Source organism: Astyanax mexicanus, chromosome 8 (assembly GCF_023375975.1).
Source record: "Astyanax mexicanus isolate ESR-SI-001 chromosome 8, AstMex3_surface, whole genome shotgun sequence".
Lineage (NCBI taxonomy): Eukaryota > Metazoa > Chordata > Actinopteri > Characiformes > Acestrorhamphidae > Astyanax > Astyanax mexicanus.
In genome coordinates this window covers 49,130,808-49,158,051 of record NC_064415.1, presented here as the reverse complement: position 1 = coordinate 49,158,051, position 27,244 = coordinate 49,130,808, and the positions used below count along the sequence as shown (strand labels likewise).

At 38.3% G+C, this 27,244-nt stretch overlaps 8 protein-coding genes across 14 annotated transcripts in view; 4 read left to right on the top strand and 4 right to left on the bottom strand.

Annotated features, from left to right (window-relative positions):
* Nucleotides 1-9,342, top strand: part of LOC103022228 (zinc finger protein 501-like) — a 41,797-nt gene extending 32,455 nt beyond the window's left edge. The window contains exon 2 of the mRNA XM_049482398.1: nt 6,854-9,342. Coding sequence (XP_049338355.1) covers nt 6,912-8,015 — 1,104 coding nt within the window. The 5' untranslated portion in view covers nt 6,854-6,911 and the 3' untranslated portion in view covers nt 8,016-9,342. The remainder of the gene's footprint in view (nt 1-6,853) is intronic.
* The window catches only part of LOC111194226 (zinc finger protein 239-like), a 457,259-nt gene that overhangs the window by 32,663 nt on the left and 397,352 nt on the right, over nt 1-27,244 (top strand). The gene's annotated exons all lie outside the window — the stretch shown is intronic.
* The window catches only part of LOC103021480 (zinc finger protein 585A), a 258,231-nt gene that overhangs the window by 50,064 nt on the left and 180,923 nt on the right, over nt 1-27,244 (top strand). The gene's annotated exons all lie outside the window — the stretch shown is intronic.
* The window catches only part of LOC103036135 (zinc finger protein 239), a 245,471-nt gene that overhangs the window by 157,559 nt on the left and 60,668 nt on the right, over nt 1-27,244 (bottom strand). The window lies entirely within an intron of this gene.
* LOC107197278 (zinc finger protein 135) overlaps nt 1-27,244 on the bottom strand; it is a 142,936-nt gene that overhangs the window by 83,394 nt on the left and 32,298 nt on the right. The window lies entirely within an intron of this gene.
* The window catches only part of LOC111188212 (gastrula zinc finger protein XlCGF49.1), a 232,620-nt gene that overhangs the window by 191,962 nt on the left and 13,414 nt on the right, over nt 1-27,244 (bottom strand). The window contains exon 1 of one of the 3 annotated variants that reach the window (XM_049482439.1): nt 23,814-24,142. The exons of 1 other annotated variant lie outside the window; for it this stretch is intronic. The gene's annotated coding sequence lies outside the window, so the exon portion shown is untranslated. One more of the 3 variants, XM_049482441.1, reaches the window with a different exon arrangement.
* Nucleotides 4,960-27,244, top strand: part of LOC125803860 (zinc finger protein 239-like) — a 217,288-nt gene continuing 195,003 nt past the window's right edge. The window contains exon 1 of one of the 2 annotated variants that reach the window (XM_049482399.1): nt 4,960-5,222. The gene's annotated coding sequence lies outside the window, so the exon portion shown is untranslated. The remainder of the gene's footprint in view (nt 5,223-27,244) is intronic. The other variant, XM_049482400.1, reaches the window with a different exon arrangement.
* Nucleotides 14,242-17,833, bottom strand: LOC111188174 (zinc finger protein 239). Its single transcript, XM_049482458.1, has one exon. It carries the CDS (start codon nt 17,768-17,770, stop codon nt 16,841-16,843), a length of 930 nt encoding a protein of 309 aa, XP_049338415.1. The 5' UTR covers nt 17,771-17,833; the 3' UTR covers nt 14,242-16,840.

Below are 27,244 nucleotides of genomic sequence, written 5' to 3'. Positions count from 1 at the left end.
AAACATTCACTTTTATCAAAATTTAATTTATATCCAGAGAAAGTGCCAAACCTCTTTAGAATATGAACAATATGTGACATACTAAGAACAGGGTTTGATATATATAACAATAAATCGTCCGCATATAAAGATAGTCTATGTTCTAGTCCACCTCTGAAAATTCCATTAATTAATGATGATGATTTAAGTATGATAGACAGGGGTTCAATAGCCAAGGCAAACAGTAGAGGACTGATGGGACACCCCTGACGGGTTCCTCTTGATAGTTGAAAGTACTGTGATTGTTTGCCATTTGTGATAATCGATGCTTTGGGAGATGAGTATAAAAGTTTGATCCATGAGATAAAGATGGGTCCAAATCCAAATTTCGCTAAGCTCGAAAACATGTAGGGCCATTCAACCCTATCAAAGGCTTTTTCTGCGTCAAGGGAGACAACCACCTCTGGTGTCTCCCTGGATTTAGGAGAGTAAATGATGTTTAAAAGACGACGGATGTTTGCAAACGAGTGTCGGCCAGAAATAAAACCGGTTTGATCATCAGAGATCACGTTATGCATTGCAGTTTCCAGGCGTATGGCAAGGATCTTGGCTAAGATTTTGACATCACTATTCAACAAAGAGATGGGCCGATATGAGTTACACTCTAATTTATCTTTACCAGGCTTAAGCAGAAGGCAAATTGAGGCTTGAGTCATTGTTGGTGGCAGTACACCTTTAGATAACGAGTCAGTAAACATGTCCAGTAAAATGGGTGATAATTTATTAGAAAAAGCTTGGTAAAATTCTATAGGGTAGCCATCTGGACCAGGTGCCTTGCCCTTTTGTAATGCATGAATTGCGTTAATGATTTCTGTCTGCTCCAGTGGTAAATCAAGATCATTTTTAAGTTCTTCATTAATAGAAGGGGTTTGAAGGCTGTTAAGAAAAACATCCATGTCTGTGCGGTCTGAGGGTATTTCTGAGGTGTAAAGGTTTGAGTAGTATGCAGAAAATGTATCATTAATTTCTTTTGGGTCAATGGTTACCTCGCCGTTGGGTTTCCTAATTTGTGGAATTTGCTGAGTAGCTGCCCGATTCTTAAGCTGTTGTGCCAGAAGGTGTCCGGCTTTTTCACCGTGTTCGTAAACCAGTCCACGTGATTTTAACAAAAGCCGTTCTGTCTTAGTAGTCGTTACTAAATTATATTGAGTTTGAAGGTCTAGTTTTTTTTTATAGAGTTCAGAGGATGGAGAGATTGAGTACTGAGCATCGACTCTGTTTATGGCCTCAATAATTACATCTTGCTCAGCCCTGCACATTGCATTCATTTTAGATGAGTATGCTATGATCTCACCCCTAATTACTACTTTTAGCGTGTCCCATAGAACTGATGGAGAGATGTTGTCTTTTTTATTAAACTCTATGAAATTATCAATTTTAATAGAAATTAAATCACAGAACTCTGCATCAGCAAGCAAAGTTTTATCCATCTTCCAAGAAGACCGAGTTACATTATTAAAAGGGAGTGCAAGATTCAGTATGACTGGTGCATGGTCCGATTCTACTATAGTTGAGTATTCAATTTTTTTAACTGAGGGTAGTGAGCTTTTTTCAATAAAAAAATAATCTATTCTACTGTAGGAGTGATGCACAGGGGAGAAAAAGGAAAAAGATTGACTCTGAGGGTATAGTGTGCGCCATGGATCGATGCATCCCAATTGCTCCATATAAACTGACAGTGTCTTAGCCATTTTTGATGGGATAGCGGACGTGGGGTTAGAACGGTCCAAGGCTGGGTTAATTACACAATTCAGGTCTCCGCCAAAAATCAATTGATGGGAATTTAACTCTGGTATCAGAGACATTACTTTTTGTATGAATTTTTCATCGTCCCAATTGGGAGCGTAGATATTAACCAGAACAACAGGATTGTGAAACAGAAGGCCTGATACAATCACAAAGCGTCCAAATGGGTCTGATTTTATATGGGTTGCGTTAAACTGGATCCTTTTATGAAACAATATGGCTGTTCCCCGTGTCTTTGAGTTAAAGTTAGAGTGGTATATTTGTCCAACCCAAGATTTTTTAAGTCTAATTTGGTCTTTTACCAGTAGGTGGGTTTCCTGCAGGAATGCGATGTCACAGTTTAAGTACTTAAGATGATTGAATATCCTGGCTCTTTTAACTGGTCCATTTAGACCTTTTACATTCCAGCTAACAAAGCGTGTTCCCATTTTGCCTTAGAGATATAAAGCAGTAAAAGAATCTGTATACAAAAAAAAAAAAAAAAAAAAAAAAAAAAAAAGAAAAAGGGGGGGTACAGAGGAATCCCAACCCTTAACTCATTCCCAGAACAAATGCCTATACTTGCTTCTCTTCTTGAGTCAAGCTGCAGGCTAACCTTTTCACATACGGATTTCGTAAAGTATAACCACATAACGCTGCTAACTACAGAGCTCCCAGAAAAAGAATAGGGTGTTAAGGTGAAACTTGCATTACAGACGTGAGTATATACAAATGCTTCTAAGAAATCAAGTTTACACATTTGTAAGCAATCGAATTAAATGAACACAGAAACATAGGACCAAGGGCAAAATAAAAAATTTTAGCGCTACATAACCTCGTTTACGGTGGTAACATGTGTGCTCTTGGCACAGTTAAGACTGTGTTTAATAAAAGTTCAGATGACTATTTACCGGACCCTTGATCAAAGAACTTCTGAGCTTCATCGGCCGAGTTGAAGACATGGATGTTGTCCCCCAGAAAAACACGCAGCCGGGCCGGGTAGAGCAGGTGAAACCGAATGTTCTTCTGATACAGGGCTTGCTTCACACCGTTGAAGGCGGCGCGCTTCTTTGTGAGAGTTGCGCTGAAGTCCTGATAAATCCTGAGAGCGGAACCTTGATAACTCGGCTCATGATTCCTGGCCCAGCGCAGCAATGCTTCTTTTTGTTGAAATCTGGAGAAACAAACTAGAAACGGGCGTGGAGAGTTGTTCAGGCTGGATCTAAGCGATGGGGACCGATGAGCTCTTTCCAGCTCAGGTGGTGAAGGAAAGATATCCGAGCCCACCACTTGCATCAGCAGCTCAGCCATGAACTTGAGCGGGTCTTTGCCTTTTTCGCTGCCCTCGGGAATATTCAGAATGCGCAGATTGGACCTACGCGAGCGATTTTCAAGGTCTTCAAGACGATCTATAAGACTTTGGTTTGTACCACGCAGTGACTCCACGGTGGATTCGATCGCTGTTATCCGGTCGAAGTTGTCTCCGGCCACAGATTCAACAGAGGTAAGGCGTGTTTGAAAAGAGTTGACTGTAGCTTGTAGAGATTCAATGGAGACTTGCAGTGGTTTAACAGCATCTCGAATGAGGAGAGAGATGTCCTCCTTAAGCGAGGACCTCTGCTTTGCAAATTCAGCAGATAGCTGGTCCGCTGTAATGAGCGCGGCATTAGCTGGGTCGTCAGGCATCGCTGCAGGCTGGGAGCACGTTGCGGTCGGATTAGCAAACGATGCTAACTTCCCCGCAGCACTGGTAGCGGCGCGCGTAGCCAGAATTTGCGCTCTTGTTTCGTGTTTAGAGTTCTTTGAGCTGCTCATTTTAGAGGACAGGTCCGGCTAGGAAGTCTACGTACACGTTTCGTGAGAAAAATAAGAGAGAAAAAGTTATTATTTAAAGTTTAGTCAGCCCTTAATCTGGGAGCTCGCTCGCCTGCGTCTTTCCCCTACATCCGGAACCGGAAACCCCCCGTGCGAGAGATTTTTAAATTTTATAAATAAATATATTTTTAAATTAAGGGAATTATTTTGGAAAGTATTGGCTCACCGCTGTCGAGCCCCCTCCGCTGCCGCGGCCGAGCGCTGTCCGCCGCCGGGACCCTCCGCTGCCGCGGCCGCGCGTTCTCCCCGGCGGGGACCCACCGCTGCCGCAGCCGAGCGCTTTCCGCGGCCGGGACCCTCCGCTGCCGCGACCGAGCGCTTTCCGCAGCCGGGACAGTGGAGGGTCTCGACAGCGGTGAGCCATTACTTTCCTTGATGCAGTAAATAATTCCCTCAGTTTTAATAAATTATTCTGTTATTTTAATAAATGATTCCCTCAGTTTTAATAAATTATTCTGTTATTTTAATAAATGATTCCCTCAGTTTTAATAAATTATTCTGTTATTTTAATAAATGATTCCCTCAGTTTTAATAAATTATTCTGTTACTTTAATAAAAAATTCCCTCAGTTTTAATAAAACGTTCTCTTTATTTAATAAACAATTACCTTTGTGTAATAAATCGTTCTGTTGATTTAATAAATAATTCCCTCAGTTTAAATACATATTTTTCTTTGAATACAAATTAATAAAATTGTTTGATTTGTGTTGAGATTGTGTAAATATGAATGAGAGTTTGTTTAAATGTGTTCTTCTTGTTGGTATTTACATAGATGAAAATAGTAATCTACTAAAATAAATAGAAAAACATATTTAAATATAACTGGAACATACTTGGGTTGTGGGGGCTGCTGCTAATTGGTTGTTAGAATTGGGTTAGCTGCTAAACTCTAAAATAAAAGCAGCAATTGCTGTTCTGGACAGTATGCAGATCTCATTAGTCTTAATAATGAAAAGGTAGGACATTTTTCATGTTCTTTCTGTTTACAACTCACTCTAAGGAATTCGGAGCACTGATTGGTGTGTCAGGGACCGTGTAGGTTACTACAATCAAAAGTGTTACAGTACCGAATACTACATACTGGGCAGTGTGTAGTATGCAGTACATACTAGTGCAGTATGCAGTACGCAGTATAGTAGTATGCCATTCCGAATACAGCCAATGTCTATGAATGTAACCCTCACAGCGCTGGAGGGCTTTTATTTTGACAGCTACTTGTCGGGTGTAACGCCATTGGCTCCGGGGGTCTGTAGCTGTGGCTCTTTAGTTTAGAAACACAGCAGCAGACTGTTGGAGGTTAAGGTGGATTCGGGGCTGTTTATTGTATTGGATCAGATCAAGAAACAGAGTTATTGTGATGTATTGATTGGACATGTTCTAATAGTTTCAGCGCTTTGGACAGATGTTTGCTGTGGTTTAAAATGAAGACTGTATTCTCTGTAGGTGAATATGGAAGGGTGGTTAGAGTTTCCCCCGGTCTCCAGTAAAGTGGAGCAGCAGAAGATCCAGCTCTGATCAGCAGCTCCACACCTCTGTACTCAGACTGCTCTGCTGGAGGAACACCATCAGCTCACCTGCTGCAGGTATGGAATTTGAGAATTATTTAGGAGTGACTTGATGAATAGAATGATTGCAAATAAATCATTGTACAATGTCAGTCATTGTACATAATCTTTGACTTTCATTTAAACGTAAGAAGGTTTCATCTGTAAATGTGCACAGGTCAGGTTTTTGTATTACAGATGAAGTCAATTCATTGTAAATTAACCTAAATTAGTTTTTTCAAAGTTTTTATTTAAACGAAACTGTTGCTTGCAAAATTATTTATATCAATTGAACTTTAAATTTGTCACCTTACAACCACAAATTATTAAGATTTGTGTAATATACCAACATGAAAATGAAAATTATACACGGTTTAAAAAAAAATAAAAAAATAAAATATATATATATATAATTATATATATATATATATATATATATATATATATATATATATATATATATATATATATATATATATACCGGTATATATATATATATATATATATATATATATATATATATATATATATATATATATATATTTTTTTTTTTTTTTTTTTTTTTTTTTTTTTTTTTTTTTTTAAGAAATGTGTGAGACAACTTTTGCTGCAATTACAGCTGCAAGTCTTTTGTGCATCTAGAGCCTGAGGTTCTTTGCCAAATAGCTCAAGCTCAGCCAGGTTGGATAGAGAGTGTCTGTGCCACAGCCTGCATTCTGCATTCTCCAAACCATCACTGATCATCAGTAAATTTTACATTTCATTTGTAAATTAAGGGAGCAGAGTCTGGAGGAAGAGTGGAGAGACACACAGTCCAAGCTGCTTGAGGTCTAGTGTGAAGTTTCCACCAGTCAGTGATGGTTTGAAGAGTCATGTCATCTGCTGGTGTTGATCCACTGTGTTTTATCAAGTCCAAAGTCAGTGCAGTGTTTTCCCACAAAACCTTACAGCACTTCATGCTTCCCTCTGCTGACAGCTTTTATGGAGATGTGGATTTCATTTTCCAGCAGGACTTAGCAAACTGCCCACACTGCCAAATGTACCAATTGGTCTTATATAATATTCTAGTTTTCTGAGACACTGATTTTTGGGTTTTCATTGGCTGTAAGCCACAATAAAAGAAATCAACAATAAAAGAAATAAACGCTTAAAATAGATCACTCTGTGTTTAATACATCTATATAATATATGAGTTTCACATTTTTAACTGAATTACTGAAATAAAGTAACTTTTCAAAGATATTCTAATTTTTTGAGATGACCCTGTATGGCTGGATAGTACTTGTTTATTTTTTTATTAAAATGTGTATGTTTTGATACCTTTGTTTCACTAATATTTAAAAATGTATTTTAAACTGTTAAAGGGCAACTTAAATGCGACCCTTTGTTCTGCATTGCCAAAGTATTGGATCAGGACTCAGCATCAGCAGATTTTCAGAATCAGTGGATTCATACTCATGATTAAAAAACGTAATCGGGACATCTCTAGAATTTAGTACTTTCCTATAAATGTGAATATTTGTTAAGGAAAATGTTGATTGTTTGAATCAAATCTATCCCCCCCAAAATGAGTTCCCGAATTTAATTTTTGTTTATTTTCAGCCCCCTAAGATTGTCTGACAGTTTTATTTTTATTGAGCTTAGGTTTTCTTTTCCTGTGTTTCTTCCAGTACCGAATGCTACATTCCTACCTGGATGAACCTGGATTAGCTGCACAAAGTGGAAAACATGGCATCCAGAGAAATCTCCAATACTCAGCAAACACCCTCTCCTACACCTTACAGACAAATGCAGAAAAGTACAGGCAAGAAGAAAACTCACCACTGCTCAGACTGTGGGAAGAGATTTACTCAACAGAGTCATCTTGGAACACACCAGCTCATTCACACTGGAGAGAAATCGCATCACTGCTCAGACTGTGGGAGTAGCTTTAATGATTCGAATAATTTCAAGCAACATCAGCACATTTACACTGGAGTGAAGCCATATTCCTGTTCAGACTGTGAAAAGAGTTTTACTCATCAGAGTAGTCTTAAAACACACCAGCTCATTCACACTGGAGAAAAATCATTTCACTGCTCAGAGTGTGGACTGAGTTTTTATCAACAGCGTAATCTCAAACAACACCAGCACATTCACTTGGGAAAGAAACTATATCAGTGTTCAGACTGTGAAAAAAGTTTTAATAATAAGAGCCATCTCCAGCAACACCAGCGCATTCACACTGGAGATAAACCATATCAGTGTTCAGACTGTGGAAAGAGTTTTAATAATCAGAGTAATTTTAAAAAACACCAGCGCATTCACACTGGAGAGAAACCGTTTTACTGCTCAGACTGTGGGATGAATTTTAATCAACAGAATAGTCTCCAGCGACACCTGCGCGTTCACACTGGAGAGAAACCATATTACTGCTCTGAATGTGGGATGAATTTTTATCAGCAGAGTAATCTCCAACAACACCAGCGCATTCACACTGGAGAAAAGCTGTTTCACTGCTCAGACTGTGGGAAAAGTTTTAGTCACCAGTATAGTCTTCAGCGACACCAGCGCATTCACACTGGAGAGAAACTGTTTCACTGCTCAGACTGTGGGAAGAGTTTTAATAATCAGAGCGATTTAAAAAAACACCTGCTCATTCACACTGGAGAGAAACCATATTACTGCTCAGACTGTGGAAAGAGCTTTAATAATCAGAGTAGTCTCCGAACACACCAGCGCATTCACACGGGAGAGAAACCATATCACTGCTCAGAGTGTGCAGTGAGCTTCAGGTATTTACCATCATTCAAGAAACACAAGTGTATTAAGAAGGACAGTGACGCACCCTAAACTATTCAAGATCCCAAGCCGGATCTATTGGTAATGTATATTGTAATGGTAATGTAATGGTAGAGGTCAACTGCATTTTTTTAAGCATATTCATAAAGAAAAATATAGGTATCTTATAATATAGTTATTATATATCCAGTTAAGCTCTGTACAGCTTCATTCGTAAAAGATACAGTAAATAAATTAATAATTAGGGTTGTTTACGTAACCTATGCAAATCATGGCAACATTATTGTAACCTTGTGCTTATGATACCTGTTAAATCCATCTTAAATCTAGCTTAAGCTAATTTTTACCAGGAGCAGGATTTAGAGGGTTAAAAGTGATGTTTCATGGACAAAGATGTTGGAGAAACTTGTCATCCAGGTGAAACATAACCATTGTTATCAAATTTTCTTTTAGGGTAAATAGTTACTTAGTACTTAGTTTTAACTTTGTCATTGCTACAAATACACAGTCCTTTTTTTTTTTTTTGCGAACCGTAACAGTTCGGTTCATGTAAATGCACGCAGAATGCACGGTACAGCCTATAGGAGACATTCTCTCTGGCGTCACTCTCTAACTCTCTCTTCTTTTTTTTTTAACTCTCTCTCTTTCTCTTTCACGCGCTCGAGCCCAGTTCCAACATTCCATCCCAAAAAACAAAACATGATAATAATGAAGGTCCATTGTTATTATAAAGTTAATGAAGGAGAGGCTATAGAGAATGTCCAGTTTTCACCAACCAAAAACCTACTGTATCGTGGGGTTTATTTTCTGTACCTTTACACCCCTAACAAATACACATCAAATTCAAGTACAAATATTAGCATGATGCAAAAACTGTGTTAATATGAGTACATGTCTATGATAAATATGTTAAATATAATGAGATATAGGTCACTATGCATATATAACCCAATATACATGCCAAATATAATGGGACAGGAACTAGTATTTTGTGCCATGAGTGTTGTCATGTCCCAGTGTAATGGTTAACAGAACCAGCTCTGCAGGATCGGAAAGTGGACTGTTGTGGTAAACAACTCTCTCTTGTTATTTCAGTAATACTACCACAGTGCTTTGTGTATGCGTTCTTTATGTGTGAATAGAAGATTAGCAGTAGCAGTGGGATCTGACTCATTTAGAACTGCTGCTGGTTTCCAAGCGTACCAGCATGAAGAGGCTGTGCATGCAAACTCTGCTGGATGATTTTTCATATAGGCTAATTATAAGTGTGTTGGTTAACTTTACTAACTCTGAAAACTATCTGAACTAAACGTATCTAAAAACTGAATCCAAGCAACTGATGAGCGACTTAGCTGAATTTTTTTTTTTTTTTTTTTTTTACATTTTATCCAGTTGCATGAAGAAACTGTGGAGATATTTTCTCTCTCCACTGTTTTTCTGGCTGCATGGAGATCTTTAACTTAACTGGTCTTTCACTCTGTGTTGAAGGGTCAACAGAACTGAACATCACTTTATTTCCTCATTTACACGAGGGAACTCACGTCAAATAAGTCTTGACTAAGACTAATAAATAATAAATATTTTTGGGTTGCATTTTACAACTGTGGTTCTCAAACGTTTCAGTTGGAGAACCCCTTTGTGCATTGTATGTACCACTGTGGCCTCCCACCCCACCTGGGGTCAAAATCTAAATCTTTTATGTTATCAGACACCACTTTTAAAGATATGGGCAAATTAGATAATGATAAAATGACACTGATAATTATTTATAGAGAAGAAACTTTAATATTTCTGAATTATTACTACTATTATTAGTAGTAGTAGTAGTCGTAGTAGAAGTACAATTTAATTGATAATTTCCTCTTTTTTCCTTATGTGCTGGAAGCTGCAAAAGAGTTCAATCTGAAAAACATGCTTTCACTGTTTAAGTGTTCTTTCATTATTCTTTATAGTTCCTACAATTCAGTGTGTTGTTTAACTAAATGCAACTTACATGTTATGTTGGCTCTGCACAAAGAAACAAAATGAAAAAATGATAACAAATGGAAAATGTCTTGATTTTCAATACAATAAATTATTTTCTACCAAAGAAATATGAATACATTTTTGGGTCTTACATTATATTTATTGAGGTCTTAAAAAGCATTAAATTTGACTTTTAATTTGACTTACAACACCAACTACTAGGCTGTTAAATGTAGAGCTTAGATCAGGTCCAAAAAATCCTGAGCCCAGTTTAAACCTGACATTTTTAGTAGAGCATTAAAACTGAGCTTTTTAAAAACATTTTTGGCTGTGTAAATATGCAAAATCTGTTCAGAATAATGTTAATTAACATTGCCACACTGAAGAAGCATAGTCCTATTATTAAAAAAAAAAAAATGAAAATTTGCTGGGGTTCATTTATTTGGGATAGTCCCGTTCCATTTCTCCTGACAGAGATTCTCTTGGCTAATGTAGATAATGTTTTATGTTTTAAGCATAAATTATGTTTTAAGACGAAGACCCATTGACTGACACTTATTTTATCTTATTATAATGATATGAGTTTATGGTGACCTGTTCAACATTAACAGCTTTCTAATTAGACATTGTCACATTGCACTACCCAATTAGTTTTCTTCTGGTCACTTTGAGTAGCATTACCTCCAGTGATCGCTATACAGCAATATCAATATTTATCTAAAACCTACAAAGTGAACAGTAATTATGGACTGATACATTCCGGAGTTGATTTAAATGTCTTCTTGAATAAAATGATTTTGTTTTTACTATGACTGATCAATTAACTGTGGTCATCGTTAACATAATATTACAAATAACTTTAAAGACAGTCATATTATTATATATATATATATTAGGGATGCAAATGATTAATCGACTTTAGATTAATTGTCGATCAAGAGGTTGCTCGAACAAAATGTATTACTCGCGATTAATCGCTAGAGGGCGCTACTGTAGTAACTTGAACAGAGCGTGAGAACGAGAGGTGAACACGACTCGCGAGAGACCAGGGTTGAAAACAAAATGAAGCGGGCGAAAATAAGTGCGGTGTGGGACCATTTCAACAGTGTTAATTTAGGCAAAGAAGTCAAATGTTCTCTGTGTAATGCGGTATTGAAATACAACAGTTCCACTAGCTCACTCAGTTATCATTTGAACGCCGTCACAGTTTCACTGAGAGCGCGAGCGTGTGATGAGAGAAGGGCGGAGGACATTACAGAGAGGATATGCAGCATGATCAAGAGAGATTTGATGCCAATCTAGACAGTTGACGGTACAGGGTTTCAGGATCTCATTGCATTGAGGATTGTTGAGGATTTCCTAATTAATAGCCTGGATGCAGTTTCTTCATAATCTATAGGCTCAATAATAATCTGTTTGGCTCTCTATTTAATTTCTTCTATTCTTTTTTTTTTTTTTTTAATATGTCTAATGTTACAAAAACGCAAAAACTGAGCCAGTCCTTAATTTATTTCTTTTTTTAAATTAAAGAATGTATTTTCTTATACCATAAAAAGTCTGCTTTCTTTTCCTAATGCATAATTACTTGAGGAATATATAATATAATATAATACAATATAATTATCATAATATAATATATACTTTTTGAGCTCAGTGTTTTAACTATTTAGCTGGTATTTTTAAAGGCCCTATTGAAACACTAAAATTCAGGTAAAAACGCCGCTTATCAATTAATCGAAAGTCGATCGATAAGATCAATCAACTAATGATTAACGAATTAATCGATAATTTGCATCCCTAATATATATATATATATATATATATATATATATTCTACATCGTTCCACACACACTTTCACTGTCCGAAGGTTTTCATCTTTTTCTTTGTCTCATTTTAAAATGTCTAGTTGTGGTCTCTAGTATAAATTTATGCCATGGGAGCTGTTTTTTTGGTGCTCCGTTTCTATTTAGCCCTGCTTCAGTTTAAACAGCAATGTTATCAATGCTGCGGTGCCGTTCCCCCCCATATATAACTCAGAGAGACCTATTGTATTTCACAAAGAACAAGAAAAAGTGGACCTTTAACTTACAGTTTGAACTAAAGAAATTGCAGGTTGGAAATGCTGTTTTAGTCGACGAAAACCAATATTTTAGTCTAGTTTTAGTCGAAAAAAAGTTTAGAATTGTGTTGAGATTACTTATAGCTACTGTTTAATAAATATAATAGCTTCTCACATTTAAGTTTTGTTTTATTGAAATTATGCTAACATTAATATATTTTAGAGCAACTGAGCTGCAAAACTCTGTAGCCTAAAGTAATGAACAACTATATTTTTGACACTGGTCCAGTCAAGTAACAGCAATGTTTAGCTGATGTGTAAAGTTACTGGTTTCTGTGTGTATACTTTTCAAAGACAGCAACCTTCTGTTCTAAGTCAAAGCCAAATTGGCCAAATGCCAAAACAATGACACACTTCTTAACAATGGGGATTCTCTGGGTCCCCTGCAATCTTTAAATAAAAAAAAAAACTTTAAATTAAACTAAGGAGAGTTCCCAGGAGAGGTGAGTGGGTTATATCAGAAGAAACTGAATAATTTAATTCAGATCAGGCCCAACATCTATTATGTGGCCTGATTAGCTGGCAACATACACACACACAAAGGACAGGTAAGGTGTGGGAAATCACCTGTTTAATATTAGTCTGTAACGTTAATTCTCTTTATTTGTTACACATACAGACAGTACTGGTCTAGCACAATGGCTTTAATGTAAACTGACCAAGACTGGCTCCACAGCCTCTCTCACTCCAGTTTAAACACTGGACAGTGGCTGATAATCAGGCTGCAGCATTTGCTTATTAAAATATAAAAGCGTCAGAAAGTAACAGCGTAAACTTTACTTGGTTTGCTGGAACACTTTTCACAGTTTCCTAAACATTCAGAAAATGATAAAACCCCTTTTGTTTAATAAGCTGTAACAGCACATTGTAGTTAAGGTACAGACTGAGCTGCTGAAAGAAGGTCTTTAAAAAGAACACCACACCTTAATGACAAAAGCAAGACTTAAGCTGGACACATTTAGTACAGTGTTTGGTGGGTTTCTGTCACTGTGGGCTGCAGAGCGCAGTAGTAGAGGAGATCACAGACTCACAATGTTTTTAGCTAAATCCACTGTAGCTTTCAGTCGTGGAAATTAAGGTGATGTTTGGCTTTCAGCTCCAGGCGACCAGGCTGTGGAACATCCAATAGAATAGTGTTCTGCCCAACCCACCCCACTCTCATCTTATACAAACTCTTGCACCCTGAACTTTACTTCACTCTGTACCTATCAGACTGTCGTACACTTATCTCACATACAGCAATCTGCACCCTGTACGTCCCACACATCTCATTCTGCACCTGCACTTTACTCATAATTACTCTGTCACTATTGGACTGTTATCCCACTTCCACACAGATACTCTAGATATCTGTACATCTATATGGCATTTTATATTTATATATTCAGTTGTATTTGGTATCTGTGCAATACCATTTGTCAATATGTCTATAGTGTAGTTATTGTGTGTATTTTGTATATTGTGTGTACAAATCTTGAATCGTAAATCATTTTAAATTGTCTAGTTGTGCTCTCTAGTTTGAATGAATGCCATGTGAGCTGTTTTTTGTGAAAAAAAAAAGTGCTCCGGTGATACGGTGTAACGATGCTTTAGTCCAGTTGGAGTGGGCGGAGAGAAATGATAGGATTTCGGCTCTTGCTCATGAATATTCATGCATCATATCACCTCTAAATGACTAATAGCACTGTGAGGCAGTGAGACGAACAACAGTTAGAAATGTTTTAAAATAAAGACATTTTTACACTATAAACAGTCTTTGCAATATCATATGTCACAGAGGTGGGTAGTCCAGTTCCATAAAGTAAAAATTCACCTGTGGGTTTGTTTGCTGAACTGCAGCAGAGCCGTCCAGGCAGTTGTAACAAAAACCTGGGGTGGATTTCAATTTTAACTTGTGTAAACCATTATAAACATACATCTACCTATCTTAATTGTACTCTCTAACTGCAGGTTTCTGCATGTTATAATCTGACTGTGTAAACCTATATATCATAGAATACTGCATAACTCTGCACCTCATCCTCGTTACCTCACACTTAGTAATGAGAGCTGTATCTGTAAATGCTGCAAACTGCAATTTAGGTTAGTTTATTGTTCTGTTGCTCCCTGGCCCTGGTGGAATATAATGTCACTCCGAAATCAGCAGATAGACAAATCCTCCAATCACCCCACTGAAGAGGGTGCCAAGTTCATCTCTTTTAATGGTTTATTGGAAAGCAAATTAACTTGTACACATTAATACAAATGAATATGAAACATGCTATTAACACTAAGAAACATACGGCACAGATAGTAGCCAGCATACATGTCAATACAGAATTCATAGAAAGCTGTTGAATACAAAAAAAACAAATTCCACCCCATTTTTTGAACAGCCAATTACCCAACCCACTCATTAGGCCTTCCCCCATCACCAGTAATGCCCCAACACACCTGGAAGGTGTAGACTAACACATGCCTGCTCCAACAAATGTGAAGTCAGCCACCGCTTCTTTTCGAGCTGCTGCTGATGCAGCATTGCCCAGTAGCCAGCGCGCTCAGAGGAAAGCGCAGCGACTCCGTTCCGGTACATCAGCTCACAGAGGTCCTGTCCTGTGCTGTGGACATCACTCTTTGGAATGATGTGGGGAGAGAGCGCCATCTACCCACCCGGAAGGAGCAAGGCCAATTTTACTCGCTCTGAACGCTGGCAGCTGATGGCAAAGCCGCTTTAGACTGCTGGACCACTCGGCGCCCCTGCTAAGAACATTTTGAACAGCCCCAAAAAGTGTTTCTTAGAAGGCCCAATCCCATTTCACCCCTTGGCGCCATCATTTAGTCTTACCCCACCTTTAAAGCACGTGCACGTCCAGGGATGGGGTGTCCCTATTCTTGTTTGGCTTGAGGGGTAGGGTAAAGTCTTACGGCCCTTCAAAAAGATTTTTCACGGACACACTCAAAACAGCTGCTGATGCTGCATTGCCGAATACCATCACAGCGCGCTCGGAGGACAGCTCAGCAACTCGGTCCTGATACATCAGCTCAGAGATGCCTTGCTCTGAGAAACATCACCGTAACTCCCAATTTATACTTCTGCTTCAAACCTACACCGTAACCTACGCAGAGTGCGCTATGCAGCAGAGCGTGTTTATACTTCTGCGCAGCGGCTTTGCATCACTCGGCAGTTTAAACTTCTAAGGCGGGAATGTGTGGCCCGGTGGACCAATCACAGCTGCAATGATCCTGTTGAGGATCAGGACACTTAGTTTATTAAACTTAATATGCATGTCATATAATAAGTCACTGTATTTTTTTTTTTATTAGTGCTTCAAGTGGGAGTGTGGTGAGCAGCTAAAGCTTCCCATTCCATCTTACTTAGTTGGCCTTATTGTTCAAGCTGCTTTTCTGTTTAGTGACTCTTTTAAAGCTTGTTGGAAAAGTCTGATCTCAGCTTGCAGTCACTGCACTTCGTCTTTTAAACCTCTGGTAGAGTGTTGTGGTCACCTCTGTCCAACAGCATGTGCTGAGTCGGGTTAGTCACTCTGTGAGAGGATAAAACCACAGGAACTCAAGTATGTATCACATATAGAATCAAAAGATACTATGCTTTAATCTATCAGTAAATAAACCGCTTGCTTTACCAAGAAAAAATAGCATGTATCAATATATCAGTTTAGTTCTGTTGCTGAGAAAAAGTAATTATCAGTTGGTGGTTCACAGTTCTCATCTCCATGCAGCAAAGAGGAGAAAGAGAAATCTCCACAGTTTCTCAATTTTTGTGATGGTCAAACAAACTTTAATATCAGGCAAAGATAACCAAAGGCAAAGTAAATATAAAAAGCACTTTTTAAATGGCAATTTAATTTCAAAATCTACCAATCTAGCCATGTGTGATAAATATGAAAAATTAGAAATGGGAAAAATGAGAAATTGGCCTTAATAAAAGAAATCATAACTTAAAAAGTGTTTTTTTTTTATTTACTCAGATTATATTTGTTTTATATTAATGTTTGTTTAACAAACTGAAACATAAAACAAATGAAAAACAAATCTATAAGGGGACAAATAGTTTTTCACACCACTGTACATACGTTATATTTAACCTATTATCATAGACATGCACTCATAATCATCACAGTTATTGGACTGTGCTACTATTTGTACTTTTGGAATATGTTAACTGTATTGTTCTGTTGTGTTTTTGTACAGAGCAACAACAAAGTTAAAACTAACTTTTTTCTATTTTACAAACCAGCTGAACCATTAAACCTAAATTCAAATTTAGGTTTCATATCAATCGTTATGTTCTTGCATGGATGGCGGGTTTCTTTTTTCCAACTTTCCTATTAAAAAAACTTAAACCCTCTAAATTCAACATGGGATATGACAGTAACATCGCCATGGTCTGCGTACAACATGAAGTAAACAAACTCAGTGATTTCTTGATTGTATTTACCTCTTACGAATTAAGCCAGCTCATTTACTTCAGGATCTCTGGCTTGTGGATATATGCAACAGTTTACCCTCTATACACATTATTAATAGATCTTGGAATAGTTTTAGGAGTAAAACTGTTCCCACAGTCCAAACACTGATACGTTTTTTTTTCTCCAGTGTGAATGTGAGAATCCCACAGTCTAAACACTGATACAGTTTCTCTCCAGTATGAATGAACTGGTGTATAAAAAAAAACTAATGAATAAAACTGTTCCCACAGTCTGAGGAGTGATATAGTTTTACCCCTGTGTGAACTTGCCGGTGTCACTGATGGTTAAAATTCATCCCACAATCTGAGCAGTGATACGGTTTCTCTCAAGTGTGAATGCGTTGGTGTTGCTGGAGTTGACTGTTTCTATAAAAATTCATGCCACATTCTGAACAGTAATACGGTTTCTCTCCAGTGTGAATGCGCTGGTGTACCTGGAGATTACTCTTTTGATGAAAATTCATCCCACATTCTGAACAGTGATGCGGTTTCTCACCAGTGTGAATGCGTCTGTGTCGCTGGAGATCACCCTGTGTAGTAAAACTCTTTCCACAGTCTGTGCAGTGATACGGTTTCTCTCCAGTGTGAATGCGTTTGTGTCGCTGGAGATCATAATGTTTAGTAAAACTCTTTCCACAATCTGAGCAGTGATACGGTTTCTCTCCAGTGTGAATGCATTGGTGTTGCTGGAGCTGACTGTGTCTATAAAAATTCATGCCACATTCTAAACAGTAATACGGTTTCTCTCCAGTGTGAATGCGCTGGTGTGACTGGAGATGACCCATTTGATGAAAATTCATGCCACATTCTGAGCAGTGATACGGTTTCTCTCCAGTGTGAATGCGTTTGTGTCGCTGGAGATCACACTGTGTATTAAAACCTTTTCCACATTCTGAGCAGTGATATGGTTTTTCTCCAGTGTGAATGCGTTGGTGTCGTTGGAGATTATACTGTTGATAAAAATTCTTCCCACACTCTGTGCACTGAAATGGTGTATCTCCAGTGTGAATGTGTCTGTGTGTTCGGAGACTAATTGGATTATTAAAACTCTTCCCACAGTCTTTGCAGAGATATGGTTTTTCTCCAGTGTGAGTGCGCTGGTGTCGCTGGAGATTACTTGGTTTAGTAAAACTCTTCCCACAGTCTGAGCAGAGATGTGTTTTTTTCTTTCCTGTACTTTTCTGCATTTGACTATTGGGTGAAGGAGAGGATGTTTGCTGAATATTGGATATTTCTGTGGTTGCCATATTCTCCATTTTATTCAGCAGCTTGATATCTTCGTAAAATTTTCTGATTGTATTTGTGCAGATAAACTTCTTCCAGTGTAGCAGATAGCCTGATGGCTCATTGTGAAATCACACTCTTAGATCCACTTAAGAAATTCCACTGGAGAGCAGAGGGTGATTCCCCCCAACCTTGAATGATAACACTTTAACGACTTTTACGACCATTTGCTGAAAACATCTGTCTCGCTAAAAGCATCTGAACAAAGACCCATAAACTTTGGGGATTAACATGTCACCTGCTGATCCGCTATCTTCGGAGCACACCTCTTAAACAGTCACATCTAATTTACACACTCACGCACACAGCATGACCCTTTTACTGGCCCAGGACCCGTGGACCATTTAACAAGACAATACTGCCACCCGCAGGAGAAGAAAGGAACTTTTCTTGGAGCACGAGGCTATGATCGAAAAATTACATATGTATATGTTTTTACAATAACTTAAATAACTGTTGGTTAATTCTAATATTGTGAGAAGCAGGGTATCAAGCAATGTGATGAAACACTTTCTAATCAAGAGAACAATTTTGAGGTTTACCTTCATTTTCTTCTACAGGTTCCAGGCTGAAGAATTATGTCTTGTTTGTCATTGGTTGAACTATTGCAACTAGTCAGCGTAATTTTAACCTTTGCTTTGGTTATATAGATACATTTTCCTGTTTAGTAAAGAACAAAGTATGAAAGTATAAAGGTATAGTGAATTTCTGATTTAAAGAGGTCTGAAATTATGTTAACCAGAGCAATGAGACCCGCATTCCTTAGTGGGGGAGAGGTGTGAATTACGACGGCCAGAGTTCTTATCTCTTCAAATACACAAGAGAGTCTGCCTTTTCAAAAAGGAAATTTAAGGCTGAAAAATGTTAAAACATTAAAAACAAAATGTGTTCTTAAGACGTGAATGAACATTAACTACAAAAAGAATACGGATGGCAACAAACTAGCAGTCTGGTTAAAATAATTACTTAAAAGCTATCAGGGCATGTTTCCACAATACTTTAATCAGGTTAATAACCAAATCTTGAATTAATAAGTTTAAAGTTCATAACGAGTTTCTTTCTTTCCTTTCTAAGAGTCCGATGCGTGGAAGTTAGTGTATTCCCTGGTCATGTGTTATATTTCTTTCCATTCTTACACCTCAAAATCAACTATGATTATCTAATTGTCTGGTTAGGATTTCAGTTCTGAGATGTTTATTCATATCACTAAAATGCTATGCAACAGTGGGTGAATGTGGGGAAATTGTGGGTTTTCTATGTCAAAGTATATTTTAAATAAGCAATTGTTTAATCTGATCATTTAAGAATGTTAAGGTTTAAGTTAATAAAAGAAAAAAGGGGGAGTCGTCCAGGCAAGACTCCACCTACCTGGAGCTGATTGGGTTTTTAGAGATTATACTTGCAGTTAGGAAACCTATCACAAGTTAGGGCCAATACGTCACGAAGGGAATGTGTTTCCAATAAAGGGGGGTGTTAGATTATTCAGGAGTAGTTCGTGGTTCGTAGTTCGTGGTTCGCAGTTAGGAGTTCGTGCGCTTTTTAGGTTTAGTTAAGTTCAATTTTTTTCTTAGAAGTAATTTTAACTTAGAGTTTTAGTTAGAATTTTGTACTCTCTCTTTTGTTTTACTTTCTCTTAGATTCAGCTTAGTGATTCTTAAGTTTTTGAGTCATAGATCTAGCTTGAGCTGCGCTTGCAGCGCATCCGCGCTGACCAACACAAGTCCCGCGATTATCAACAGAATTAGAGAATTAGGTGCTTCCAGCTATTGAAACCACCTTAGCGCTACGGAGCTGCCTATAGTTCACCGCTCATCTTTAGCGTTATACATCGCTCGCCGTACCAGACCCAGACGCGAAGAGAATCCTGAATCAATCAGCTGTCCGGAGCGATCGCTCCCGCTTGCCGTTGGAACCGAAGCCCTGCTTGCACCGTGAAGTCCACCTGAAGAACCCGCTTCGGCCACTTGGATCGAGCTACCCTTCCTGGCGGTCGACACCAACGGTTCCCTTCGCGGCAGAGACGACACCGGTTGCCCGAGGCCGGTCAACGCAAAGTGAGGCGCTGGTTAAATCTCTAATTCTCTGGTGGCGTTCTGTTGGTCTGGTTAGGTTGAGTCTTGCTAAGTTTTCAGTTATAGTTATTCCCGGTTGAGAGATGGTGGGATCTCTGTCAGCTCCATAGTTCTAATGTAATCTAGTTTAACTCAATTAGCTTGGATTTAGAGCGTTTTGCTTCTTTAGTAGTTAGTTCGTTTATAGCAGTATATAATCACTTATAATCTTGTTTAATCTCCTAATATTCTTATAGTGGGTTTAGTTATTCATATTTAGGTTTATCTCCTAGTGGGTTATCATAATTACTTCCCCTTTGGTATATTAAACTGGGTATTGATTTGTTTATTTTTATCTACTTATACATTTCTGTTGTTTGGGTCTAAAGTGTTTTGAGTTATTCATATATGCGATGAGAAGGTTTGGTTGTAAGACTGTTATCATCAGCGTGCTTGAATTTCACTCTCAAATTGTTGTTTGAATTATGCCCATTATCTAATTCTGCATATATCCATGTATTACTTTTATTCTAAATAAACATTACTGATTTAGCCAATTCTTGGCTTAAGTGTGTTCCTCCCGTGGTTCAAAGACTTTCTGAAACCGACAAGAACTCACCCTGAGGTTAAATATAAATTTTGTAGCTAGCCGCTACTGGCGCCCTATTAACCTTTAATATTAATATTAAAATTAATATTGATATCAGGTAAATAGTTCGGTATCCCTCGTAACCACTACACCAGTTAGGATCACTGACACTGGATCAGGGGAAGATCTGGAACAGAACAGCATTCATTTCTGGAAGAAACACAGAAAAAAGAAAAACTAAATACAATATAAAATATTTAAAAATCTTAGTTTGGGGTTGAAAATGGAAATAATAAAATTGGGAAACTTATTTTGGGAGTATAAAGATTTTATCTGGAGAGTAAACATTTTCCTTAACAAATATTAGGGGTGGGGGAAATGTTTGATTCTTAGATGCATCTTGTTTCAGACATGGACGATTCTGAATGAATTTACAAACGACAAGAATCAAATCCTAGGCATTAGCTGGAACTGAAGTGTATTGATTATTGGGTGCAAAAGGCAGAACTCTAATGTAGAGCTGGACGATATGGACCCCAAAAAAATTGATTTTCGATTTTAATCAATTTTTTCCCCAACTAAAAATCAAACTACAGATCATAAAGAAATGGTTAAAAACAAGTTTTTATTTATATTGTTTTCACTTATATTTTCCTTTGTGGTTAAAGTGCAACCAGAAACAAGCAAAAAACAAAACAACAATTGTAAACAGTGAGAACACTTAGTAACTTTTAGAAAGCTTTCTCCAACATAGTTTAGGTACTGACTCCATGCACCCTTTAAACTTAAAAAATAAGTAAATAAACACACCCTCAAAAATATTAAATATTTAAAAAAATAGAAATAAATAAAATGGTGCCCTTTTTATAAAACTGACTAAATAAAAAAACAAGTACAATTTAATATGATATTAAGGAAATACTTTTTTCCCATTGGGCTTGACTTGCAAAACAATGCTTTTAAATAAGTGCCAGTGTTATATTAAAATGAGAGGATCTGTATTGCATACAGAACCTGGTGCACAGTTGGAAGATGAGTCAGGGATGTTTGCATGTTTTACTTTGGATGGTGTGCTAGTAGTGCTGCTGCTGCGTTTATTCCGCTGGGAAGGAGGGGCTAAACTAAAGGTGCTTGCACACTGAACGCGGTATGCCGCGCGGCATTCCGCTGTGCTGCCGCTCTGCTCTACGCTGGTCAGTTGCGGGTGCGTTGCGCTGCTGCTGACGCCAAGCGTCTCCTGCTGATAATAGGCGGAGTTTTCTAAAACCCATCACCTCTGTGAGCGGTGTTTTGTAGTTTTGAGTCTCTACAGCCTCTGTGGATCTGTATATGTTTCTCAGCCTCAGAACAAAGCTCTGATTCTTCTCTTCCTCCTGTTATCTCTATATGAGTGTAGGGAAGTGATGTACAGCTGAGGGGATTCACTAATCGCTATTATTAGTCTCTCGCGCACGTTTATTGTTGTTTGGACTACAGTTTCTCTCTAGTCGCGTGAGTTCACGTCATGCGTTTTCTGCCGAGGTACCGCTTGCCGCGAGGTCAAAGTTGAACCATGTTGAACTTTGCCCGCGGTAAGCGGTAGCGCGGTGGAGGCGTGGTTATGGGCGGGGAAACGCGCCGCTTTCCGCTCTACTCCGCGGCAGCGACGCACCGCTCTACCGCTCTAGACACTATTGAATCCTATGGGGGTCAGCGTACCGCGCCGCACCTACCGCGTGCAGTGTGCAAGCACCTTAACTCTGAACTAGGAGAGCCCACAGGGGAGCGTCGAAACTCGAGAGAAAAATGATTTTCATAAAAACACACCGTCCTTAACTGTACATTCGAATGAATCGATAAAATTGATTAATTGCCCAGCTCTACTCTGAAGTGTGGAAGTGTTGCGCCCCAGACAGATACCGGCTCAAACCAAATCAAAACCACTGCAGACCATATGATAGAGTTGGTTGGTCTTCACCAGCAGCACCTTTCTGGCACGTTTTCCAGCTTATATCTCTTTCTTAGATTCCAATAAATTACAATACATATCAGGCTCCAGTGGCTGGATCACCTGTCAGGTAATAAGAGTTTTTAGTGAACTGGGAAAATCTTTTAGCTACAGTGCCCCAGCGAGCTGAGATTCTCTACAGGAAACGTTGAAGCTCAGCTCGCTGGGATCACTGAACCATTTTAAACTTTTAGTTTCTAATCACCATCAGAAAGCCTGTGACTGTTTTAAGTACATTTATTCTTTCTTTTATTATTTTAATACTTAATTATTTGAATGCTCCACTTGGCTGCGGGGAGGTACGCGTTCTCTGCTGCAGTGCTGTTAGCCAATCAGAGGAGATATGTTTGCATGCTCGTTCAGCGCTCGTTTAACTGAAAGAAAATGTTTTTTTAAGAATTAAAGTTTATTTACTTCGGCGTCCCCCACCGGCGAGATCTGCGGAATTACAAGAGTCCACCTTATATTCAGCTTAAAACACCCTATATTAACTGGAAAATATATACGCTTTTATTTTAATAATAACAACTCTTAACCTTATATTAGCAGCTGATAATGTGTGCAATAATGCGTATTTTCAAATCGCTGGGATTATTTAACTTACTTGTGTGACCGCGTCTTTGTCTGCGCCGCCAATTGGAGACATGGCGTTTCTTCTCTGTGTCTATGGGATCCAGCGCCCCCCAGTGCTGTTTAATGATATCCCATTTAGTTTGTTTTTGTCTAGTAAGCGCTGCAACGTTGCTAGGTAACCTGTATGTGGCGGAGTAATACATGGAGAGCTTCGGTTACAGTGCATTATCGCCTAATATTGTCACTCGTAAAACTCCTCTCATCCAATCACATTGCAGGGTCGGAAGTTACTGTGGTATAATCCCCAAATAAATCACAACTCAGGGTTTATAAGTAGCCCCTAAATCTCCTGTCCATCTTAAATAAAGCAGAATGAAAGTGTTGATCAGAGATAACTAGGATAAGATGATCCTCCAGCTCCTGGATGAAGCTGCTTGTGTGTGATGTTAAATGCTGCTCCTTCTGAATGTGTTTCTGTGTGTCTAAGAGTAAATGTAGAGCAGTGTGAAGGTGAAGAGTGGAACATCTCCATACCTGCAGCAGGTGAGCTGATGGTGTTCCTCCAGCAGAGCAGTCTGAGAACAGAGGAGTGGAGCTGCTGATCAGAGCTGGATCTTCTGCTGCTCCACTTTACTGGAGACCGGGGGAAACTCTAACCACCCTTCCATATTCACCTACAGAGAATACAGTCTTCATTTTAAACCACAGCAAACATCTGTCCAAAGCGCTGAAACTATTAGAACATGTCCAATCAATACACAACAATGACTCTGTTACTTGATCTGATCCAATACAATAAACAGCCCTGAATCCACCAACAGTCTGCTGCTGTGTTTCTAAACTAAAGACCCCCAGCTGCAGATCTCTGGACCTCCGCTGAGGAGCCAATCACATCGCAGCACTCTAGTCCCGCCCAGGAGCCAATGGCGTTACATCCGACAGCCAGCTGTCAAAATTAAAGTCCGTCAGTCCATACAGTAACATAGCGTTAGTTAGCTAAGGATTTACAGAGGCATATTAAAGGACTTGGCAGGGCTCTATACTAACTTTTTGCACTGGTGTGCCTAACAAATGTTAGGTGCACACAAACTAACAATTTGGTTCTTTATTTAAAGCACAATTATAAAAGAAAGGTAATATACTGAAAATGTATTGGTATTTAAAGTGCTTTACTGATCTTAAATTTAAACTTAAGTCTCTCTCAAGATAAATTAAATAAAAATAAATTGTAAAAGTGTAAGTTTTTTAAAGGCTTCAAACCGAACATCTTATAGCTCTAATATCTCATGGATTATCCTCCATGACCCAAGAACAATTTTATATAGTTTGATGCACCTTTATTAATGGAAATTACAAAGAATTTTTAGAGAGAATCTATCTATCTATCTATCTATCTATCTATCTATCTATCTATCTATCTATCTATCTAAATAAAACCATTTCAAATAAATTACACTTTTTTCTACTGTACATGATTTGCAGAGTACTTTGTGCATGAGTAAATTTGTTCAAACTGTTTTTCACAGTTATGTGTCAGAATGTAATATTTTAATGATAATAAACTATCCATGCAATTTATACTCTATAATCTTGTCAGTTCTTAAAACTGGCTCAATCTTAAGTACAAGTTAACGAAGCTCTTAGCGTTTCAGAAATTTCAGAAGCATAGATCATACATGAGACCCCAGGCCTGTTCCACGATTCAGCAGTTTTACACAACAATTCTAATCTCTTTTTCTATACATCCTTTTTGTTCTCTCTCCATCTATATAATATATTATGTATTTTAAGTGTTATAAGTATAGACTTATGCAAATTAAAATCAGAGAAAAAGGTATGTTAGCCTTAATGCTAGATTCATAAAAAGAGTTTTGGCAAACTGCGATTGCAAGTCTCTAACCTGTGTTTATTCACTCATTTGGGTAGTGCTGAACTTAACCTCTGATTAAGTATTTGTGGTAAATATTTTTTAGATTCAGGTGCTCTATAACAGTTGAGACAATTAGCAAGAAAATTCAATTGTAGTGTTTTCTCACTGCTTTTTATACTGTGAAAGCTGAATTTACTCTGTTAAACTTATCGCACATAATTAGCTGTTTTTTTTTTTATTTTACCACACAGAATTTTCTAAACTCTTAATTTTAATAGTTTTTATTTTGAATTTACTGACATTTCTTTCCTACCACCTAAGTAAAGAAATACCAAAACAATGACACACTTCTTAACAATGGGGATTCTAGGGAACCCACTGCAATCTCCTCTTTAGAAAAACATGAACTTTGTCTTTATGTGGTGGTTCACTGTCCGGCTAAAAGTTTTTTTTCCCAGTTTTTAGTTTATTAGACTGAAAGATATATGTCAGAAGAAATATTTTATAATCTATACAAAATTAAACATCAGTGTGGTTTGAATATTACTTGATCTGCTTGGCCTTAAATGGAATCCAGTTTACTGTGGGCCACAACATGATGACTGATTCTATAACTTGAATGGAGAGGAAGCTGAAGGTAAAGAAGCAGAAGAGAAACAGCGCCCCCTCCTGAGTGTTTCTACATATTTCACAAGAGAAGTTTTAGTACAGTGTTTGGTGGGTTTCTGTCACTGTGGGCCTCAGAGCGCAGTAGTAGAGAGCAGAGTCTGATACAGCAGTGTGGTAGATGATCAGGGTCAGAACTTTACTGTTTTTCTCCACTTTAGCTGTTAACTGTGCTGCTGGATCAGCTTTAACAGGATCTCCAGATTCAGTGATGGAGACGAGGAAGTCTGGTTGGGATCTGGGATTTTGACGATACCAGAACAGGGTGTATGGAGAAACGTTGTAGTTACAGGACAGAGTAACATCCTCACCATCTCTGACATGTTTAACAGAGCCATGAGATGTTATCAAATTCTCCAGAGAGTCTCCTGTAAGAAAAGAGCATGTGCAGGTGCAGTGCTGATGATCAGAGTTTCAGATAATAAACTGAATAAAAAAAGGAGATAAAAGCAGCTCTTACCTGTTAAAACTGAAAGAATCAGAAACACACAGAAGAACCTGCTGCTTAAACAAAAACACAACATGATGAAAAGTCAGAGGGGAGACCTGTCTACTGGAGAAGATTCTTCATGACTGAAGTAAACAGCTCCACCCTCTGACTCTCTCTAAAACTCCCCATCTGTACCAGCTGTGAGAAATCTCCGCCCCCCCAGTGTGTCTCCAGACAGCTAGGTTTCAGGACAGAAAGTTTACAAACTGGGCTGGGATGTGTCTATTTCAGGGGTGTCCAAACTTTTTTTGTTGGGGGCCAGAAGGAGAAATATATTTGAATCATGGGCCAAATAAAACAAATATTGAAATATACCACTTTAAATAATACATTTTCCTGATTACTTTCATTTACACACCATTTTACTTGACTTACTATCTTTATCTTTGACAGTGTTGTGTAAACTAAAATTTTTCAAACTGATGTTTCATTTCATGATGTCTCTTAATATTAAACTCCTAAATTACAGCAACTTTTACACTCATTTGCCCTTTTTCTGCCCTACAACTGAGCACTCTCCGCTTTTAGACTCTTGGGCCGTTTTTTTTTTGCGCAAGAAATGCGCACCCTCTCCGCTGTTACACTCTTTGGCCGTTTGTTTATACGCTAGAAATGCGCACCCTCTCCGCTTTTAGACTCTTTGGCCCGTTTTTTTGTGCTAGAAACACGCACTCTCTCCACTTTTAGATTCTTTGGCCCGTTTCTGACACCTAGCGTTCAAACTTTAAGTCTCACATTATAAAAACCTGCTTAACAGAGGGCCAACTTTCATTCTATTTCTAAAATACCTCTCGGGCAGCTCCAAAAAAGGAAACGGGCCGCAAATGGCCCACGGGCCGTAGTTTGGACACCCCTGGTCTACTGGCTAGCTGGGCCATGTGAAGGAGCTCAGTCTCTGGCATGCTACCATCAAGTTAGCAATGCTGAATGAGCCTGGTCGCTGCTGACGTCATTTTAGCGATATTGGATGGACAGTGTCAGTAAAGATTATTACAAGGTGCAGTGTAGAACCCTTGACCATAAATATGTTATGGATCTTGGTTTCATGTGTAAATTAAACATGTGTTCACGGAGGGTCAAAAATGGCTTGTTGCTCTATGCAAAATGTCATAGCCCTCAGCTATGACAGGGTCATTATATCTGAATACAGGTACACAGTGAAATGAAATTACATTTCTCTGAAATCATGGTGAAACATGGGACAACAAACAAAAGACAAC

Coding starts and splice junctions, on each gene's coding strand:
- LOC111188174 (XM_049482458.1), bottom strand. CDS start 17,770: ATGGAGAATATGGCAACCACAGAAATATCCAATATTCAGCAAACATCC.